Source organism: Eulemur rufifrons, chromosome 7 (assembly GCF_041146395.1).
Source record: "Eulemur rufifrons isolate Redbay chromosome 7, OSU_ERuf_1, whole genome shotgun sequence".
Taxonomy (NCBI): domain Eukaryota; kingdom Metazoa; phylum Chordata; class Mammalia; order Primates; family Lemuridae; genus Eulemur; species Eulemur rufifrons.
Window position 1 is genome coordinate 1435821 of NC_090989.1, and position 19332 is coordinate 1455152.

A 19332-nucleotide genomic window follows, 5' to 3' on the forward strand; every position below is an offset into this window, starting at 1 on the left:
CTGGCTGTGTCAGGACAACGCGCTGCAGCCCCTGTCCCCAAGTTCCCCTAACAAATGGCTTCTCTCTTTGGAATCCCAACAGGCCCATCTCTGGACACTCGGGAGCACTTCCTGGTGGCAACTCCCTCCCAACACCTTTGGGATGATTCTAGCCACGGGTTCAGCCAAGACAGAACAGAAACTGTCAAAGTGGCTTCCAAAGGGATGCCCCATCTGTGTTCCTGCCACCAGTGTGAGAGTCCGGCTGTTCCACTCCTCACCAACGCTTGCTGCCGCCAAAGTTTTTAATTTCACCCTTCCAGGGGGGGATGATGGCATTCCACTGTGATTGTAGCGTCCATTTCTCTCATTTCTAAAGACGTCGGAGCACCCTGCCCTGTGCTGGCTGGCCGTGCGCATCTTCCTTTCTGTGCTGGGTTGTCTGCCGCTCTCACCAAAGTCCTGAATCCTAAAAGATCTTTATGTATTCCGGATTCAAGTCCTTCGTCAGACACATTCTGAATGTTTTCCCCCAGGCCACGGCTTGCAGTGTTATTTTCTTAACGGTACCTTTCAAAGACCAGAAAGTTCTACTTTTTGATGAAATTGAACTTACCTTTCTTCTCTTTTAAGGCTCATGATTTTGCACCCCACTGAGATTCCTGTTTTCCAAATGGGTGTCCAATTGTTCCAGCGCCATTTGGTGCGTGTGTTCCTGGGTTCTTTGGGATCTCTGATCTGTTCTGCAGAGCTGTGAGTCTGTCCTGTCACCAACGCCACTGTGCCTGGACGACTGCAGCTGTACAGCAGTCTGCAAACTAGGGTCACACATTTCAACTTCTGCTTCGCACAGACGCGCATAGGTCCCATCTGCTCATTTTTACGTGGATCTGCTTCTAGGTTCAGGAGGATACTGGCTTGCAGCTTTCCTTTCTTGTGATGTCTCGGTCTGGCTTTGCCCTCAGGGTACCGTCCCCTGCCCCAGGCTCTGGGTGGCAGGCTGGGTATCATTTCATTCCGTCCCTGTAGAATTCGCCCTCAGCCTCCTGGGCCTGGGGATGCTCGATTACAAACTTGATTGCAATTCACTTATTTAACAGACGAAGAGCAACTAATATTCCTCTTTTTTGGTGCCAGTGTGTGTGCTCATCTGCACCCTCCAAGGGGCTCGCCCGGTTTCGCGGTCCGGAGGCTGCACCGCAGCAACGATGCCGCGGCCCCGGGTCCCCTGCCAGACCCAGGCTTTGCCAGCGGCCCCGGGGACTCGAGCAGAGGCCATCAGAGCCCCCCGGAGTCGGCTCCGTTTGCGGGACACCCCGCTCCGGACGATCCCAAGTAGCGCGTGCAAACAACAGACGCTTAATATTCAGAGACGCGGCCTTTCCGGACCGGAGCCGCGGTCCGCTGCGGGGACCTGCCGCTCACTGCACGCCGAGCCCGCCCGGACTCCCCGCGGGGCAGGTGCGCGGGGGCGTCTTGCTCTGGGTCCCCGCCCTCCCGGGTCCCGGCCCCGCCCTCCCGAGTCCCGGCCCCGCCATCCCCACGCCCGGCCCCGCCCCTCCAGGTCCCGGCCCCGCCCTCGCCGGCCCCGCCCCCGCTCTCCCCAGGCCCGGCCCCGCCCCCCAGGTCCCAGCCCCGCCCTCCCGGGTCCCGGCCCCGCCCTCCCGGGTCCCGGCCCCGCCCCCGCCCCCGCAGGCTCCGAGCCCGTCCAGCTCGCCGGGCCTGGCGGACCTCCCGGCGCCCACAGACCGCACGCGCGCGCCCACCGCCCTGTGCAGGATGAGGACGCAGGGCCAGCGCTTGCGTCACCGGCCGCCACCGCGTGGGACAACGCGCAGCAGCGCCGCGGCGTGGGCGGAGGGCTCCGCGCATGCGTAGGTCCCGCATCCTCAGAGGACACAGGATGCATGCGCGGAGCTGGCGTCTCGGTGTTGCCATGGCTATAGGTGACGCGCTCCGCGAAGGCGGGGCGGGTTGCGCTTCCGGGGGGGGGGCGTAGTTCCCGGAAGTGCGTGGCCGCTGGGGGCCATGGCGGCGCTCGGCGTCGTCTACCTGCTGCTGGGGGCAGCGTCCTGGTCGCCGGCCTCAGCCTCGGGCGAGGAGTTTTGGCCTGGCCAGTCGGCAGCCGACATCCTGTCGGGGGCGGCGTCCCGCAGACGGTAAACGAGCGTCCGTGACGCCCACGGTGGGACTGCGGGGAGTGAGGCGGGGGTCAGTGGGTAGGGACCGGGGTCATTGGGCAGGGACCGGGGGTCAGTGGGTAGGGCCAGGGGTCAGTGGGTAGGGACCGGGGTCAGTGGGCAGGGACCGGGATTCAGTGGGCAAGGACCGCGGTGGGGCCGGGGCCAGGGCGGGGGTCAGTGGGCAGGGACTGGGTAGGGCTCAGTGGGCCGGGCCGGGGTCAGTGAACGGGGACTGGTAGGGCTCAGTGGGCTGGGCCGGGGTCAGTGAACGAGAACTGGGTAGGGCTCAGTGGGCCGGGCCGGGGTCAGTGGGCAGGGACTGGGTAGGGCTCAGTGGGCCGGGCCGGGGTCAGTGAACGGGGACTGGTAGGGCTCAGTGGGCCGGGCCGGGGTCAGTGGGCAGGGACTGGGTAGGGCTCAGTGGGCTGGGCGGGGGTCAGTGGGCAGGGACTGGGTAGGGCTCAGTGGGCTGGGCCGGGGTCAGTGAACGGGGACTGGGGTAGGGCTCAGTGGGCCTGGCCGGGGTCAGTGGGCAGGGAACTGGGGTAGGGCTCAGTGGGCCGGGCGGGGGTCAGTGGGCAGGGACTGGGTAGGGCTCAGTGGGCCGGGCCGGGGTCAGTGAACGGGGACTGGGGTAGGGCTCAGTGGGCCTGGCCGGGGTCAGTGGGCAGGGAACTGGGGTAGGGCTCAGTGGGCCGGGCGGGGGTCAGTGGGCAGGGACTGGGTAGGGCTCAGTGGGCCGGGCCGGGGTCAGTGAACGGGGACTGGGTAGGGCTCAGTGGGCCGGGCCGGGGTCAGTGAACGGGGACTGGGTAGGGCTCAGTGGGCCGGGCGGGGGTCAGTGGGCAGGGACTGTGTAGGGCTCAGTGGGCCGGGCCGGGGTCAGTGAACGGGGACTGGGTAGGGCTCAGTGGGCCGGGCCGGGGTCAGTGAACGGGGACTGGGGTAGGGCTCAGTGGGCCGGGCCGGGGTCAGTGAACGGGGACTGGGGTAGGGCTCAGTGGGCCGGGCCGGGGTCAGTGAACGGGGACTGGGGTAGGGCTCAGTGGGCCGGGCGGGGGTCAGTGAACGGGGACTGGGGTAGGGCTCAGTGGGCCGGGCCGGGGTCAGTGGGCAGAGACTGGGTAGGGCTCAGTGGGCCGGGGTCAGTGGGCAGGGACTGGGTAGGGCTCAGTGGGCCGGGCCGGGGTCAGTGAACGGGGACTGGTAGGGCTCAGTGGGCCGGGCTGGGGTCAGTGATCGGGAACTGGGGTAGGGCTCAGTGGGCCGGGCGGGGGTCAGTGGGCAGGGACTGGGGTAGGGCTCAGTGGGCCGGGCCGGGGTCAGTGGGCAGGGACTGGGTAGGGCTCAGTGGGCCGGGCCGGGGTCAGTGGGCAGGGACTGGGTAGGGCTCAGTGGGCCGGGCCGGGGTCAGTGAACGGGAACTGGGGTAGGGCTCAGTGGGCCGGGCGGGGGTCAGTGGGCAGGGACTGGGGTAGGGCTCAGTGGGCCGGGCCGGGGTCAGTGGGCAGGGACTGGGTAGGGCTCAGTGGGCCGGGCCGGGGTCAGTGGGCAGGGACTGGGTAGGGCTCAGTGGGCCGGGCCGGGGTCAGTGAACGGGAACTGGGGTAGGGCTCAGTGGGCCGGGCGGGGGTCAGTGGGCAGGGACTGGGTAGGGCTCAGTGGGCCGGGCTGGGGTCAGTGAACGGGAACTGGGGTAGGGCTCAGTGGGCCGGGCGGGGGTCAGTGGGCAGGGACTGGGTAGGGCTCAGTGGGCCAGGCCGGGGTCAGTGGGCAGGGACTGGGGTAGGGCTCAGTGGGCCGGGCCGGGGTCAGTGAACGGGGACTGGGTAGGGCTCAGTGGGCTGAGCCGGGGTCAGTGGGCAGGGACTGGGGTAGGGCTCAGTGGGCCGGGCGGGGGTCAGTGAACCGGGACTGGGGTAGGGCTCAGTGGGCCGGGCGGGGGTCAGTGAATGGGAACTGGGGTAGGGCTCAGTGGGCCGGGCCGGGGTCAGTGAACGGGGACTGGGTAGGGCTCAGTGGGCCGGGCCGGGGTCAGTGAATGGGGACTGGGTAGGGCTCAGTGGGCCGGGCCGGGGTCAGTGGGCAGGGACTGGGTAGGGCTCAGTGGGCCGGGCCGGGGTCAGTGAACCCCCGGGGACTGGGGTAGGGCTCAGTGGGCCGGGCCGGGGTCAGTGGGCAGGGACCTGCGGAGGGCACAGCCTGAAGGACCCCGGAGACCCCCTGTCGACGATGCAGGTCCAGGCCTGGGTTTGAGGAGCTCTGGAATCAAATGTTTGGATGGTTCTCGTGTATCTGCACAGAACCGTTCAGTCTCCATCCAGATGTTGGATGTTCCTTAGATCAGGGGTCCCCAACCTATGGTGAGTTGTGTAATTATTTCATTATGTGTTACAATGTGACAATAATAAAAATAAAGTGCACAACAAATGTAATGCGCTCGAATCATCCCGTAACCATCCCCACCCCCCAGCCCCCAACCATCCCTACCCCGTCCGTGGAAAAATTATCTTCCATGAAAACGGTCCCTGGTGCCAAAACGGTTGGGGACCACTGCTTTAGATAAGTCTCGGGGATAAAACAGGTTTTGCTGATGTTCAGCAGTTATGGGGCTTGGTACGAAACAGGCCCTGTGCTGGTGCCGGGGACGGAAAGATGGTTTTGGGACCCCGTCCTGTGGGTGTTCTCAGTCTTGGGAGGGATTGAAGGTGCAAAGCAGGACTGCACAGTTTCGCCCGTGGTGGTGGAAGTCTGCGGAAAAAGCTGATGCAGCAGGAACAGGTTCTCATAGGGGCTGGGGGACCTCGCCTGGGTACTTTACAGACAGGAGTCTCGAGTTGGATGGGGCAGCGGCTCTTCAAGCGTGGCCAGGCATCCCGGAGGTTTCAGAACCATTCTGACATCATTGGCCTTTTTCGCTTCTGCCCTGAGTGCACCGTGGAGTTTTCCCAGAGGCCGTCGGTCTGTGATAGCGCAGCGGACTGAATGCAGAAACAGAGTTGAGAGGCCAGCTACCGCTGGACCAAAAAGAGATTTGCAGAAATTAGAAACATTGCTGTTCTTCTCATTAATTACTTTTATTTTGAAAAAATAGTTATTTAAAAATGTTATTTTGTTAACATGTACAGAGCTTATTTTTAAGTGAATTAATGAATACTTCTAGTTTTTATTTGCAGAAATTATCAATAGATATAACTCACATGAAAAACAGCCCTTTGGGGTCCTCAGTAATCGTCTAGTGTAAGGGGTCTTTAGACCAAACCACTTTTGAGAACCATGAGAGGACTGATTCTCAGGTTCTAGTTGCTGAGATTCCTCCGGTCCTAGTTTGAATTATTGCTCGTTGTTAGAAGATGCTGAGACATCCGCTGCTCACGGGCACTGGGTGACGGGCCGCTTAGCACAGGTGCGCAACCGTCTGTGCTGTGCAAACTGGGACGGCAGTGAGCGTCTGGAGTCGGCTGTGCTCTGACGCGTGTGAGGGGTCAGGTTTTCTGCGCAGAGGCCCCGGCACTCAGGCACAGTGTCCTGCTCCTCCCTGCTCAGGTACCTGCTGTACGACGTCAACCCCCCGGAAGGCTTCAACCTGCGCAGGGACGTCTACATTCGTGTGGCCTCTCTCCTGAAGACCCTTCTGAAGACGGAGGACTGGGTGCTGGTCCTGCCCCCCTGGGGGCGCCTCTACCACTGGCAGAGTCCCGACATCCACCAGGTCCGGATTCCTTGGTCCGAGTTTTTTGATCTTCCGAGTCTCAATAAAAACATCCCCGTCATTGAGTATGAGCAGTTCATCGCAGGTGAGGCAGCGCGCCGGCGCCAGGCTGTGGGGCGGCGGTGGTTTGCCTGGGGCCAGGCAAGTCGTTTCCTTCCTTCTCTCTCTCTTTTTTTTTTTTAAGAGACAGGGTCTTGCTCTGTTGCACAACCTAGAGTGCAGTGGTGTCATCATAGCTCACTACAGCCTCAAACTCCTGTGTTCAAACGATCCTCCCACCTCAGCCTCCCAAGTAGCTGAGACTACAGGTGTGCACCACCACACCTGGCTAATTTTTCTATGTTTTGTAGAGATGAGGTGTTGCTATGTTGCCCAGGCTGGTCTCAAACTCCTGGCCTCAAGTGATCCTCCTGCCTTGGCCTCCCAGGGCGCTGAGATTACAGGTGTGAGCCTCTGCACCAGGTCTCATTTCTAGTGTAGACATCAGGCAGGGCTTGAGCCTGCACCCAGCCCATCTGAGCCTGGCCAGCATCCTGGCCTCACCTGGCATCCCCACCTCGGGCCTGTCGTAGCGCCTGTCCCAGACTACCAGGGATCTTTCCACAGTGTTCCTGGGGAAGTAGATCCGCAGTGGTGTGCTTTGTGCCTCTTGCCTCTGAAAACCCTGGTAGGTAGGCAGGGTGCAACTAGAGCCACCCTAAACACGTGGTCAGGCCTGGCCCTTGTCCTAGCAGGACTTGGCTCCCCGTGCCGAAAGGCCACCTTACTTGAGGGAAGACACCTTGTTTGACTTCATGCTGCTTTATCTTTCTGTTTTAATTTTTCAAAGAGGGATTAAAGCTTTTCTTAGAATAAAGGCCTTCAGAGCTTTCTGTTGCTTCGTTTGGAAGATGCAAATTTACAAGTGACGCTTTTCCACTGCGCTGGGGAGGCCTTGGGGGAGAACGAGTGAGTTTGGACTCGGCTGCTGCTTTGTAGCATTTAACGAGTCCTTACTCACAGCACTCTCGGGGCCATCGGGGCCAGACACCCTCGCTCCCTGCCGAGGGGTGTGGCTCCCCCGCCGTGGTTTCTCGGGGTTCTTGTTACACCTTAGGTCTTGTCACTCGGAAATGTTTTCTGTGTCTGAGTCACTCTTGTGAGTGCCGGGGGCACAGAACCAGGGTGGACCATCCGCCATCCTCATTCGCACTGAAGACGCAGAGTCTGCGATGTGTGAAAAGCGTCTCAGCGCGTCCTTCCCTGACGTGACTCGCAGGTTGACTTGTGAGTCCTGGGAATCGGCCTGACCGACAGTGGCCTCTGGTCTGAACTTCACGTCACATCACAGGAACCCAGAGACCGGCCTGGCTGTAGCCTCTGCGGGTGCTCGGTGCCTGGGACTGGCAGGGGCTCCCCCCTGCTGTCGTCCCAGCCTCTGTCCCTCAGGCCGGAGCAGGACCGGGAGCAGCACAGGGAAGATAGTGCCCTGTGTCACCAGCCTCTGAGGGGGGGTGCAGCGGTTTGACACCTCCCGGCCATCGACTAGCCTGGGACTTGCTGAGCCGATTCCTCACCTACGAGGGGGAAAGGAGTGGGTGCCCGTCCTCGGGCAGCTGCCGGGAGAGAGCCAGCAAAGCCGCCTGCGACGTGGCTGCGGGGGGCCCTGGCGTACGGGGTCTCCAGTCCCCTCGCCCCCGTGGCTCTGGCCTCAGCCACCAGCCACACAGCCGTGAGTCCCCAGTCGTGAGCGAGTGTGAAAAAGACCAGAGTTTCACTTGCTGTGGCCACTCGTGACAGGCCGCGTCGTGCCATCTCTGGGCGGATCTTCACTGACCCCTGGGATGCGGCAGCTGGCGCCTTCCTGAGCTGGCGGAGCAGTGGGTGCAGGCGCAGACGCCTGCTCTCCTGGGGCCCCGTCCCAGGGTGGGGCAGACACAGCAAAACTAACAAGCAAAAAGTCGGGGGTCAGGAAGGCGAAGAGCTTGAGGACAGAAACCAAGGGGGTGGCAGAGCCAGCCAGAGGGGACGGTCCAGGCAGGGGCAGCCTGTGCAGGGCCTGAGGGGAAGCGCCCGGGTGCTGGAGGGACACAGGCGGGGTGGGGGCCCACCCTGGCCCTGCGCAGAGGGGCAGGGGTGGAGGAGCCGTGCGAGGCCTCTGTCCCTCTCTGCTTTCAAAAGCTCCAGTCCTTTTCAGGAGTCAGGGGGCATTGAGTAAATGGAAACAAGTCACCTGTACCAGCGGCTGCGTGGCGACGCCGTGAGCGCGCTCTGGTTCCTGTTGCACTGCCGGCTCTCTGTCGTTTTCAGAGTCTGGAGGGCCCTTCATCGACCAGGTGTACGTCCTGCAGAGCTACGCGGAGGGCTGGCAGGAAGGCAGCTGGGAGGAGAAGGTGGACGCGCGGCCGTGCATCGACCAGCTGCTGTACTCCCAGGACAAGCACGAGTACTACAGGTAGCGCCGCCAGGGCGCCCGCGGGCCGCGTCACGCGTTCCTGTCGCCACGTGGGGTGCTGAGGATGCCCTGGCAGGCGGGTGGGTCTCTGTGCCGCGGCCTCAGCACCCCTGGTGGACGAGGGACCAGGGGGCGTTTTGAAAACACCCGCGTGAGATCCACTGTGGCTGCCCTGCCGCGGTCGGCGCGCTCGCCCGTGGGCGGGGACGCAGTCTTGGCCCCGGACACAGACTGCCACTGGAGGCCCTGGTGTCGGCGGGCCCCCGTGGAGGAGCCGTCACGCTGCCCACCTGCACGTGCAGTGCCGGATCGCTGGCTCCTCAGCACGAGCAGTGGGCCACGTGACACAGTCGTGCGACCCCGCAGTTGCCGCCAGACCCCGGCACCGCAGGGGACGCCCGGTTTCCGCCCGGTCCCCTCCCCACCGCCCTGCCCTGCCCGCACCGCGGCGGGACTGTCTTGAGGACGGCGTCGTGGCCCTTCAGTCACATCAAGTCGAGATTCATGGTTTTCTTTTAAAATTTTCACAAGAGTATCACAGTCTGTTACGTGATCAGTAAGTTTTTCTTAAACGAAGCGGCCGTTTTATCAAGATTGAGCCATTCTGTGTGTGCATCTGCATTTTGCTGCCTGTGTGGAATCAGAGCAGACTAATACAAGTACCTGGGTTTTGTTTTGCAGAGGATGGTTTTGGGGCTACGAAGAAACCAGGGGGTTAAACGTTTCCTGTCTGTCCGTCCAAGGCTCGGCCTCCATCATGGCGCCCGTGCTCCTGAGAAACACCTCTGCTGGGTGAGTGCCGCCCGGCCACCGGGGCAGCCGTCCAGGCCGCGGGCGCCTGTGCCCCGTGCGTGGTGTGGGCGTCGCGCTGTCCTTGCCGAGGCCGCCTGCCCCTCACCCGCACACCCCGGCTCGGGCCCCTCCACAGCCAGCAGCCTCTGGGGAAGCTGGGGGTTGGGGCGGAGGAGGCCGCGTGTGACCCCAGAAAAAGCCCAGGAGAGACTCTGGTTCGGACCAGGTGCACCGGGGCGGGGAGGGGCTCGCGTGTGCTCGCAGGACTGCCCGTCCTCACGCGGGGCCTCCCGGTCGGGGAAGCTGCCGTGGTGCGTGGTGGAGACGGGAGTCCCAGCAGTCCCGCGGAGTCCCACGCGGTGGTCGAGGGGGGCGGTGGGCGAGGGGGGCGAGGCCGGCAGTGGCCGAGGGGCAGTGGAGCGGCAGGGACACGGTCTGGAGCTCAGGCAGGGCCTGGGCTGGGGGACAGCCATGCGAAGCCACAGGTCCACCGTGCTGTCACCGGGGCACCTCGGGAGCTTGTAAACACACACCCCACCCGCCCTGGTTTTGCTCATTTTCTCACCTCGTGGGTGAAGCCGCCCTGGGCCGGCTCTGGGCCTGTGCGGGGCCTGGGCAGCCGCTCGCTGTCACCACTGGGTGGCAGCGGCCCCAGTGAGACGCCGCAGGGCCCACCCAGGGACGCTGGGGACTCTGGACAGGTCGGCGCCCGATTGTGCGACAGCTGCACCCCGAGGCCACTTTCTTGCTGTCGTGCCCACGTGGCAGGACCTCCAGAGCCTGGGGAGGCGCCTCGCTGGCCGCGGCTCTGTCTGCGGATCACTCCTTGCGCAGTGTCACCTGGACGTCGGAGCTGCCGCCGGCTCCGGTGGGCCGGGACCCCCGTGGCCGCCTTTCGGCTGCAGTGGGCCCGTGTGCGAGGGCAGGTGGGTCCCACCCAGACCAGCGTCTGCTGCCGCTCGGGAAGCCCCACCGGCACTTCCAGAAAAGTCGAGCTGCGACGCTGAGGTTTGGCTTCGATGCCGTCCCAGGACGGGGTTGTTTTCGTTAAAACATCTGGTTTCACAAGCAGATCTGCCTAGTTTGGGGCCTGTGCGGTAGAATCTCGCAGGTCAGTTTCTGGACTCCCGTTCCGGGTTAGGACGGAGCTGAGCCCGGAGAGGGACTTGGAGCAGCGGGGCCGGGGCGGCGGGCAAGACCCCAGCTCGGGGCGCGCGGCTCGGCGGTGAGAGACCTGCCGTGAGGACACGGCTCGAGAGCTGTTGGGAGACCCCCTCTGACCTTGCTGTGAGGAGTCACCCAAGAAGAAAAGATTAGTGAATTGTTACTTTAAACTAGAGAATTTCTGCCCATTAATGTCTGAGGGCAGGCCACAGAGAGGGAGGGGGTCCTGGCGGCGCATGTGACGGATGAAGAAGCGTGTCCACGATGTAGGTGACGTTCCTGGACGCCGGGGGGCCAAGGACCGGCAGCCGGAGGAAGGTGGGCCGGAGACGCAGCCGCACCTTCCGGGAGAGGACGCCGCCGTGACCGCAGGCAGGCACGCCACGGGGGGTGGGGCAGTGACCGCAGGATGCTCCCGGCAGGAGGACTCGGCAAAACCGCCGGGGAGCGTGGCTTGGCCGAAGCTGAGGATTGCAGATGTGTGGCTCGGCAGATGCCCACGCCCTGCCGGCACACGCTGCGCCCACCCGGCACGCGCTGCGCCCACCCGGCACCTGCTCAGGCACGGCCGCGGCAGCCCCAGCCTGGGAACACGCGTGTCCCGCAGCGGTGGGCGGATGGAGTGAGGGCTCAACACTGAGCGTGGACAAGCAGCTCTGTGTTTCCGGACAGCAGCCGCGTACGACGCCCAGCAAGGAAACGAGAACATAAACACCGTCCGGTCCCATTTGCACCAAGTCAAAGACGGGCTCGTGCATAGGAGGGGGACGGGGGACAGGGGACGGGGGAGGGACAGGTGGGGGGGCTGCAGAGCGTTGGTTTGGGCAGTTTGCTGACCTGCGTGTGGGGTGGAGTGCACATCCCTGAGAGCGTCACTGCATTCTGTAATAAAACTCACAAGAAACAGTTTTGAAGCAGAGCCAGAGGGAGCCACCATATCCCGCTACTCCGCCTCTTTCCAGAAATATCCTCACGTCAGTGCCTGTACGTGTCTCTCTTCCTTTTTTAAATGCAAGTGGAATCACGTGATATACGTGTTCTCCATGAGGTTTTATTGTTTGCACTTTTTCCCACTTAGCCACACATTGGTGTGTTGTTAAGGACGCATGGGCGTCACCTTGCTCTTTGGCACCGTCTCTCCAAATCTAAGAGGACTTCATGGCCGGCCTGGGTCGGTGGCCTTCTGTTGGTTCCAGGTTTTTGCTGTTCCGAATGGGAAGTGTTTTGTGGAGAAGTCTTTGCTCAAACCACGGGGCAGTAAGAATGCAGGATTACACCCAGAACAAAAACCACTGGGTGGCAGGTGAGCTCTCAGTGGTGGTCACGGGGGTGTGGCCCACAGTGACCACACAAGGCTGGTCCCCAGCCAGCCACCAGGGCAGAGAGCTTCAGTCCTCAGATCTGATAAGAGTACAGTCCCTGGGCTGTTAGATTGTGTTTCTTTGATTTCAGAGTAAGATTACATTTTAATGGCCTTTTGAAAAAAATGTTATTTTATAAAGCACTAGTTTAAATCTTTTACCCATTTTTTCTCTGTAGAAATTTAAAATTTTTATATAATCAAATTTATCACTCTATTTCTTAAAGGTTTCTGGGTTTTCTTATCCCAACCTTCACTGTCCCAGTGTTCTTAAAAATTCTTTTTGTGTTCTTTACTTTTTTAATTTCTTTATTTTTTGAGACAGGGTCTTGCTCTGTTGCCCAGGCTGGAGTGCAGTGGCATCATCACAGCTCACTGCAACCTCAAACTCCTGGGCTCAAGTGATCCTCCTGCCTCAGTCTCCCAAGTAACTGGGACTACAGGTGCCACCACGCCTGGCTGATTTTTCTATTTTTTGTAGAGGTGGGGTCTTGCTATGTTGCCCAGGCTGGTCTCAAACTCCTGGCCTCAAGCAATCCTCCTGCCTGGGCCTCTCACTGTGCTGGGATCACAGGTGTGAGCCACCTCGCCTGGCCATGTTCTACTTTATAGTTTTTCAGTTTTCACATTTAACTCTTTGAGCCACTAACCTTTGTGTCAAGAGCAGAGGTGCTGTGTGCCCTGAGCCGCCCTTCTCAGGTCCCCCAGTCCCGACAGCCAGTGTCTGCGCCGCCCTCGCGGGGGACGGGCTGTCCTGTCAGAGGGAGCTCCTGGTCCCTGTCTTACTCGGGCAGTGGCTCTGACGTTGTGCCTTTGGCTGGTGTGTGTCGCTCTGTGGCTTTGCTCCTTGACTGCAGTGTGTTCAGCAAGAGGCCCCTGCTCTTGAGCCACCTCTGCCCTCCTGGAGTGAATTCCGTTGTTGTGAGTGTTACTCTTTCAATACGCTGCCTGGTTATACACTGCCAGGTTCTGTTTGCTAATTTTGTTTTGTCTATTGTCCATTTTCTTTTTCTTTATTTCTTTTTTTTTTTTGTTTGGCATAGCTAGTCACAGGTGAGTTTGGTGACTGCTGATTCCGTGGCTAGAATAGGAGAGACCCTTCATACGTGTTGGAATCACGTAGTGAGAGAGCCACAGGCACCAGGATGCGACGCCCCCGTCAGACCCTCGGCCGGAGCGGGGACGGCACCGCGGACGAGGCTCCCGCGTGCATGTCTGAGAACCGTCGCGAGGGTTTCTAGAGTAGCCCGGCAAGAGGTTCCTCCACACCCTCCCTACCTACGTTCCACACGTGTGCATATTTCTGTGGCCTGGTGTGTCGCCGGTGTGTCCCCAGACGTTGTTGAGGACTGGAGCGGTTCAGATAAGACGCTCTGGAAAGAACTCGCGCCCAGCATGGCGTCTCCTCCCGCAAACCGACGGCAGCTCCCGCTTTGAGCCCCCGGAACCAACTGCTGTGTCCAGGCAGCTCGTGGCCTTCTCTGTGCCACACGAGAGCCGCCCTCGCGTGGCCCCGCGGCTTGCCCTGCTGTGCGTCCCGGGTTACAGTCCTGCTCTCTTGCTCCCAGATAAATCCGTTGTGTTTGGAGATCTCTTTCTCTGGTGTCCTATTTGAGGTTGGTCGCAGGGACTGACACCACAGGACCGTGGCTGGAGGCCGGGCAGCCGCCGCTCGGAGTCTCGGCCCCGATCTGCCCAGACGCACCTGCTTAGGGTCCGTCAGAGCCTCGTCTCCGGTGTTTCCCTGGCCGGGGCAGAGTGAGTGGAACCGCTCTGAACGCTACGGTCGTTGACTCCTCGTTTCCCTTCTCTGTACACAGGTCTGTGATGCTAGACAGGGCCGAAAACCTGCTCCACGACCACTACGGGGGAAAGGAGTACTGGGACGTGAGTATTTCCTGTGGAGTTTTCTAGACGTCACGCAGCTACAGCTCTTTTTCTTGACCTGGCTGATTAAAATCCTGAGGCTCTTGGAAGCCGTGGATCTGGGGAACCAACAGTGAACTGCCTGCCCGCCCAGCAAAGAGGCTGCCGCGGCTCGCTCCGGCCAGGGCGAGTGCGGGGGCCAGGGGGAGCGCGGGGGGCCGGGGCGAGTGCGGGGGCCAGGCCTCAGGGGCCCCCTGGGCTGTGGCACTCTGCCTCCGAGGACTCCAAGGCGGTGGCCCTTGGCTCCGGGGCAGGGCGGCCCCCGAGGCATCGGCTGGCTCCGTAGCCAGAACTTGGAGCCCTCTTGCTTCTCTTTGGTTTTGAAAGGTGGGAACGTTTTCTGCAGTGAGTCTTTAACACATTAACTGCCATGCGAGTTGTATTTAACTCACGCTAGGTTTGAGCCCGGGGCCTTGTGAAGCAAAACCTGGGCAAAACCCTGCAGGTGGTTTATGAAAATCTTGTTGATGTGATAAATTAATTCCTAAAACGTGGATTAAATAAATAGAAGTCAATAAATTTTGTTTTTCATTAAATTAGAAACGATCATTTTATTTTTGAAGTTTTTATTCTATTTTCGTAATAAAACCCCGTGGCCCCAGGAGAAGTTTTTTCCAGCGTGGCCGTCGGTGTGTTAACACTGGAAGGGATTTCTGCTTTGGTGGGAAAACCCAGCCCTGGGTTCCCTGATGGCGGCACAGTCACCGTGAGCAGTGGCAGGAGAGGTCAGGAAAAGCAGCTTCTGCCCCGTCACAGCCGCGTGTCCTGGTGATGTTCCCACGGTGGGGACGGCTTACACAGCGGGCGTCCGGTCTGGAGACACGGGCCTTGCTCAAGCGGGGCGTGTGCAGTGCAGACCACGGCAGTTCGGCAGAAACAAAAGCCTTCGCTGAGCAAGGCCTGAGTCCGAGGCAGGGAGAAGCCAGGGAGAACGAGCTGCCCAGGAGCCCCGCAGGCGGCCGGCAGCGTCCAGTCCCCGGGCTCAGCCGGGCTGGGCTTCATGCGGAGCCTCTGCCGCGTAGGCGCTCAGGCGACGCCAGCGAGGCAGGTGTCTCGGGGACTGTGGCGGCTGGGGCGGGGGTGGACAGCCAAAGTGTAAGAGGAACCCGGCTCGGGGAGGCTGGAGGGGCTCTGGCGGGCAGGTGGGCGAGTCCCCACCGCGGGCTGTCCCCTGTCCCCGAGGGTGGTGCTCAGTACTGCCGTCCGTCCCCAGACGCGCCGGAGCATGGTGTTCGCCCGGCACCTGCGGGTGGTGGGTGACGAGTTCCGGAGCAGGTATCTGAACTCCACGGACCTGGCGGACAAGATCCCCTTCCAGGAGGACTGGACCAAGATGAAGGTAGTTTCTCTCTCTCTCGCTAATCAGAGAAAACGTAAATTCTCTCTAGAGGCCCCAGAACTTAGCTGTTCAATTTAAAAAGTGAGAACGAGGGTTGGCACGCCTGTCCCTCAGGGATGCTTTCTGGGACCTGAATCACCGCAATGACCTGAAGTCGGGTCGGCCTGGCGCTGCGGACCCCGCGGGTCCCTCGTCTTGGTGCGAATCAGGCAGTTGCGCAGCGCGGTTTTCTCTCTGCCGAGACGGGGGGGTCACTGCAGGTCCAGCCTTGAAGGCGGTTGGTAGAGTGAGGCAGAGAGCGTGAAAGCAGGGAGCAAAAGGTGGGGCCACAGTCACATGGCGTGTTTTCCCGTGTAACACGTGAGCAACAAAGAGAAAAGCAACAGTCCCCAGACTCACCCAAAAGCACCGATACCGCTTTGGTCTCGTGTTGTTGCTTTGTTATTTTACGTGTGTATTTTAAATTTTTCCAGAAAGTTTAGGTTTTCCTATAATGTAATTTCAACAAACAGTACATTGCTTTTTCAAATTTGCATTATTTTTGAGCATTTTCCTTATCTCCCTTTGGCCTTGTTTCCAATAGCGAAGCGTTCCGCAGCGAGGACACGGTCCCCGCGGGCCAGGGGTGAGGGCACCGCCAGGCAGTGACCCAGTAGCTTCCACAGTGCTTCCTGGGAAAAATATTAAGTAGATTTTTCACTTTTATTCCATTTGTGTTTTTTCCAGGCCTAATTATTTTAAAAAATGTTTTAATTTTACTACTTCTATTTTACTCAGATAAAAGAGTCTGTGAAAATTAATCACTTTGTGGTCTTCTTAAAAAGACAGGTCCCCCAGTCAGACCTCGAGGTGACCCCCGTGAGGCTGCCGTGTGCAAATGCGTGTCCACTCCGTGTCCCGTGTCCCCAGGCCCAGGGCGAGCGCCGCCCGCCCGGCTCCCGGCAGGCCTGGTGGTGCCAGCGTGTCCTTGCGGTTCTTGCAGGTCAAGCTGGGCTCCTCGCGCGGCGGCCCGTACCTCGGCGTGCACCTGAGAAGGAAGGACTTCATCTGGGGGCACAGAGAGGACGTGCCCAGCCTGGAGGGGGCCGTGAGGACCATCCGCAGGCTGATGGCGGCTCACCAGCTCCACACGGTGTTTGTGGCCACCGACGCCATCAGGAAGGGTATGGAGCCTGGACAGGTGACTTTCTTTCGTGGCTTTTCTGACCCCTGGCCATTCTGCCGACCCAGGCGTATCGTCAGCCGGGGTTCCCAGGAGGGCGAGGCTGAGCTGCGTCTCCGCCTTTCCAGCGGGTTCCGGAGCACTGGCAGGCGGGAGTGTGCGTGGCGTGCCCACCTGTGCCCGAGGGTCCCGCTTCAGACGGCCTCTCCTCCTGTTTTGCAGAACATGAAGAGCTGAAAAAACTGTTGCCCGAAATGGTGAGGTTCGAACCCACCTGGGAAGAGCTGGAGCTCTACAAAGACGGAGGCGTGGCGATCATCGACCAGTGGATCTGCGCCCACGCCAGGTGCGCGGCCTCGCCGTGCCTGCTGGGAGCGGGGGTTCTCGGGGGTCTTGCGTCTCCGGACGCAGTCAGAGCAGGTGGCAGCCGGTGTGTACACGTGGACCACGCCCCTGTGTTCTTCCCTGTTTCAGCTAAATAGCTCGGTGTTCCCTTGGGCGGGTCCTCGTCCAGGGGCTTCCTCCGTGGCACGCTGCCGTGGCTTCGCCCGGAGGGCTCCTTCTATCTCGCCTTTCCCGCCATGCTCAGTTTCTGCCGCCCACCCTGCCCTGGGAGTTAGCGGGACCCTGGGTTTGACCCACGGCCGTGGGCGTGTGTGTCGTGTTGGACACTATCCACGGAGCGTCCTAAACATCCGTGTAAAAGGGGCCCGTGTGCCCTGGCTGTTGGGGGCTGTCCCTGGGGAGGCTGCTCCAGAGACCCGTCCGCACAGGAGGCCGCGGTTGGGACTGGGTCGAGACATTTTGAGCACAATGGGAAGTGGAAGTAGAGTGAATGATCTTCCCTTTGGTTTCAGAGCTTTCAGACCCCCACACACCTCGTGTGCCAGGGTCAGCGGCACCGTGTGTGCCTGCGTGACCAGCACAGCTTCCCCAGCTGTGCCCCGTCACGTGTCCGGTGACATTTTTTTGTTCTAGGGACAAAAAACCCACAGAGGCCCCGAGTGACGCCCTTTCCCAGAGTGAGGGCTCCTCCTACTCGGCAGCTTCTCGGGGTCATGCCTGGTCTGACACTTGGCAGCAGGCGGCCCGTGGCGGGTGGGGGGTGCGGGGGCTCCCTGTGCCGTGGGCGGGGGTGGGACACGTGCCAGGCAGAGCCCCACGGGACGCAGACGTCACGGGCCCCGCGGAAGGGGCAGGCCAGACAGACGGTGTCTGGCGGGCGCGTGTGACGGCTCGCTCGCTGGACGGATCGGTGGCTTCTGCGTGACTCGGGACCGCCCGCCTGTGATCCTCCGCAGGGTTTTCATCGGCACCTCAGTCTCAACGTTTTCTTTTCGGATTCACGAGGAAAGAGAAATCCTGGGCTTGGACCCCAAGACCACGTACAACAGGTTCTGTGGCGACCAGGAGAAGGCGTGTGAGCAGCCCACGCACTGGAAGATCACGTACTGATGCTGTCCTGCGCCGTGTGACACGTGGACGGACGCAGGCCCTGCTGCGGGGGCTGCTCTGTGCGCCCTGGTCGGGCTCGGCAGACAGGACTGTCCTTGCGCAGGGTCCCAGCCTAGAGGAGGCCCCGACGTGTCCAGAGCTGCGCCCTCGCCTGCGTGTGGAGGGCTGTGCCGCCTTCCGGGGCGGTGGCGGGGGCGGGGGCGGGGGCGGTGGCTGTGCTCAGCCAGGCTCTGCGCAGCTGCGTCCCAGGTGCAAACAAGGCCGTGTGCTGATCCAGAAATACGGGGTGTTTGTCAGACCCCGTCCTGGGGCCTTTCCACCCACCTGCCTTCCCTGCGTATTCCAAGCGGGTCGAGGGCGGCTGGGGGCTCACGTGTCCCTGGAGCTGGCGCCGTTCTGCACCTGTCGGCTAATTGTCACAGACGTCTGCGGGAGCCGCTGGGGAAGGTCCTTCCGCCCGCCCCTGCCCTTCCGCCCGGTGGGAGGCCGCATGGGAGGCCAGGCGCGAGCGTGTTCCCTCTCGGGGTGGGCGGAAGGAGAACTGGCCCGCGGCCCGCGGGGCTCCCTGGTGCCTGTTGCGGTCCTCCCACGCCGCAGCGCCAGCAGGTGCCTCGCCGGGGTCTCCAGGGAAACAGCGGCTGTCTGGGAAACTGGGCTCTGTGCTCACGCCGGGCCTGGCGGGCTGCTCCGTGCTCACGCAGTGCGGACACGCGGGGCCAGCAGACCTGTCGCTCCCCGTGGGGACACAGAAGGGAGGAGTGGCGGTCACACTGCCTCAGAAGGCTCATCTAAGGCGAGCTGCTCCGTCAGGGGCTCCTTGTGCCCACTTCACAGAAACCCTTTCTAGGTGCTCGCGCTGCCACCGCGGGCCCTGCGAGGAGGGGACGCTGGGACAGAATCAGAGCAGGGAGCAGCCCGGTGGGACACAGGGTCAGGTCCCCTGCCACCCCTGGCCCCTCGCCCTGCGTGACTTCCCACCACTGTGTCATGTGACACTGGGCACCCACGTCCTGCATCTGCTGGAGGCACAGTGACACGGACACTCGTGTGACAGAGGCCGGTCGGCGAGGACGCAGCTCTTCCTCTCGGAGCCTGGCCAGTCTCGGACGCGGCTTCCCACACCTCCTTCCTGGGCTTTTACAGCTGACCCTGAAGGTGCAGCAGGGTCCTGGGGCGCCTCCCAAGGCTGCACAGGGTAAATGATGACATATTTATTCTTTTCCCATTTGTACGCTCAAATGTTGTTATTAATAAAATTTTCTACAAAGCTGGAATTCTAGAAACTGCCTTTTTCATACCATTGAATTTTCTTCAGGCCGGGAGCTATAACCCTGAGCCCCCCTTTCCAGGGAAAATACTGCTTTGTGGTGGCTGGTAGCCCTGAGCGTGGTCTCGTTCCCGCCACACGGGGGTGGCGTGGGACGTGGGAGATCCCTCAGGCTTCCCGGAAGGCGGATGGGGACAGACGTGAGGGACAGTGTGGGGCTGCCCTGCTGGCCCGAGTGCTGTGGTGTGGCCGTCTGTGTCGGGACACTACTTTCTCCCAGAGCCCCTGGGCCCTGATGTCATTTGGGCCTGCTCGCAAGGGGACCAGCCAGGCCCTGTCACCCTCACAGCAGCCCCCCTCTGCTCTGCTGGCCACACTGCCTGCCCGGGGGGCTGTTTGGGGGAAGAATCCTGTGGAAGAAAACTGGAAACCGCTGGTCTCGTTAGCGCTGAGGAGACGGCGTCCTGGCCTGTGCGGGTCTCCGTCACCGGGAGGACAGACCAGCCGGGAAAGAACATGGCGAGTTGGGTGGCGGCAAGCGCTGCGGGAGGGGAGGCTG

General features: G+C 61.5%; 1 protein-coding gene across 1 annotated transcript; it reads left to right on the top strand.

Moving 5' to 3' along the window:
* Positions 1–1983: 1983 nt before the first annotated feature.
* Positions 1984–18771, top strand: POFUT2 (protein O-fucosyltransferase 2). Its single transcript, XM_069474900.1, has 9 exons — positions 1984–2138; positions 5709–5959; positions 8164–8308; positions 8990–9100; positions 13445–13511; positions 14764–14889; positions 15872–16052; positions 16274–16397; positions 17353–18771. The coding sequence occupies exons 1-9, from the start codon at positions 2008–2010 to the stop codon at positions 17504–17506; spliced, it is 1290 nt and encodes a 429-aa protein (XP_069331001.1). The 5' UTR covers positions 1984–2007; the 3' UTR covers positions 17507–18771.
* Positions 18772–19332: the final 561 nt, after the last annotated feature.

Coding starts and splice junctions, on each gene's coding strand:
- POFUT2 (XM_069474900.1), top strand. CDS start 2,008: ATGGCGGCGCTCGGCGTCGTCTACCTGCTGCTGGGGGCAGCGTCCTGG. Junction 16,053..16,273: donor CACCGACGCCATCAGGAAGG/GTATGGAGCCTG, acceptor CCTGTTTTGCAG/AACATGAAGAGCTGAAAAAA. Junction 16,398..17,352: donor TGGATCTGCGCCCACGCCAG/GTGCGCGGCCTC, acceptor GATCCTCCGCAG/GGTTTTCATCGGCACCTCAG.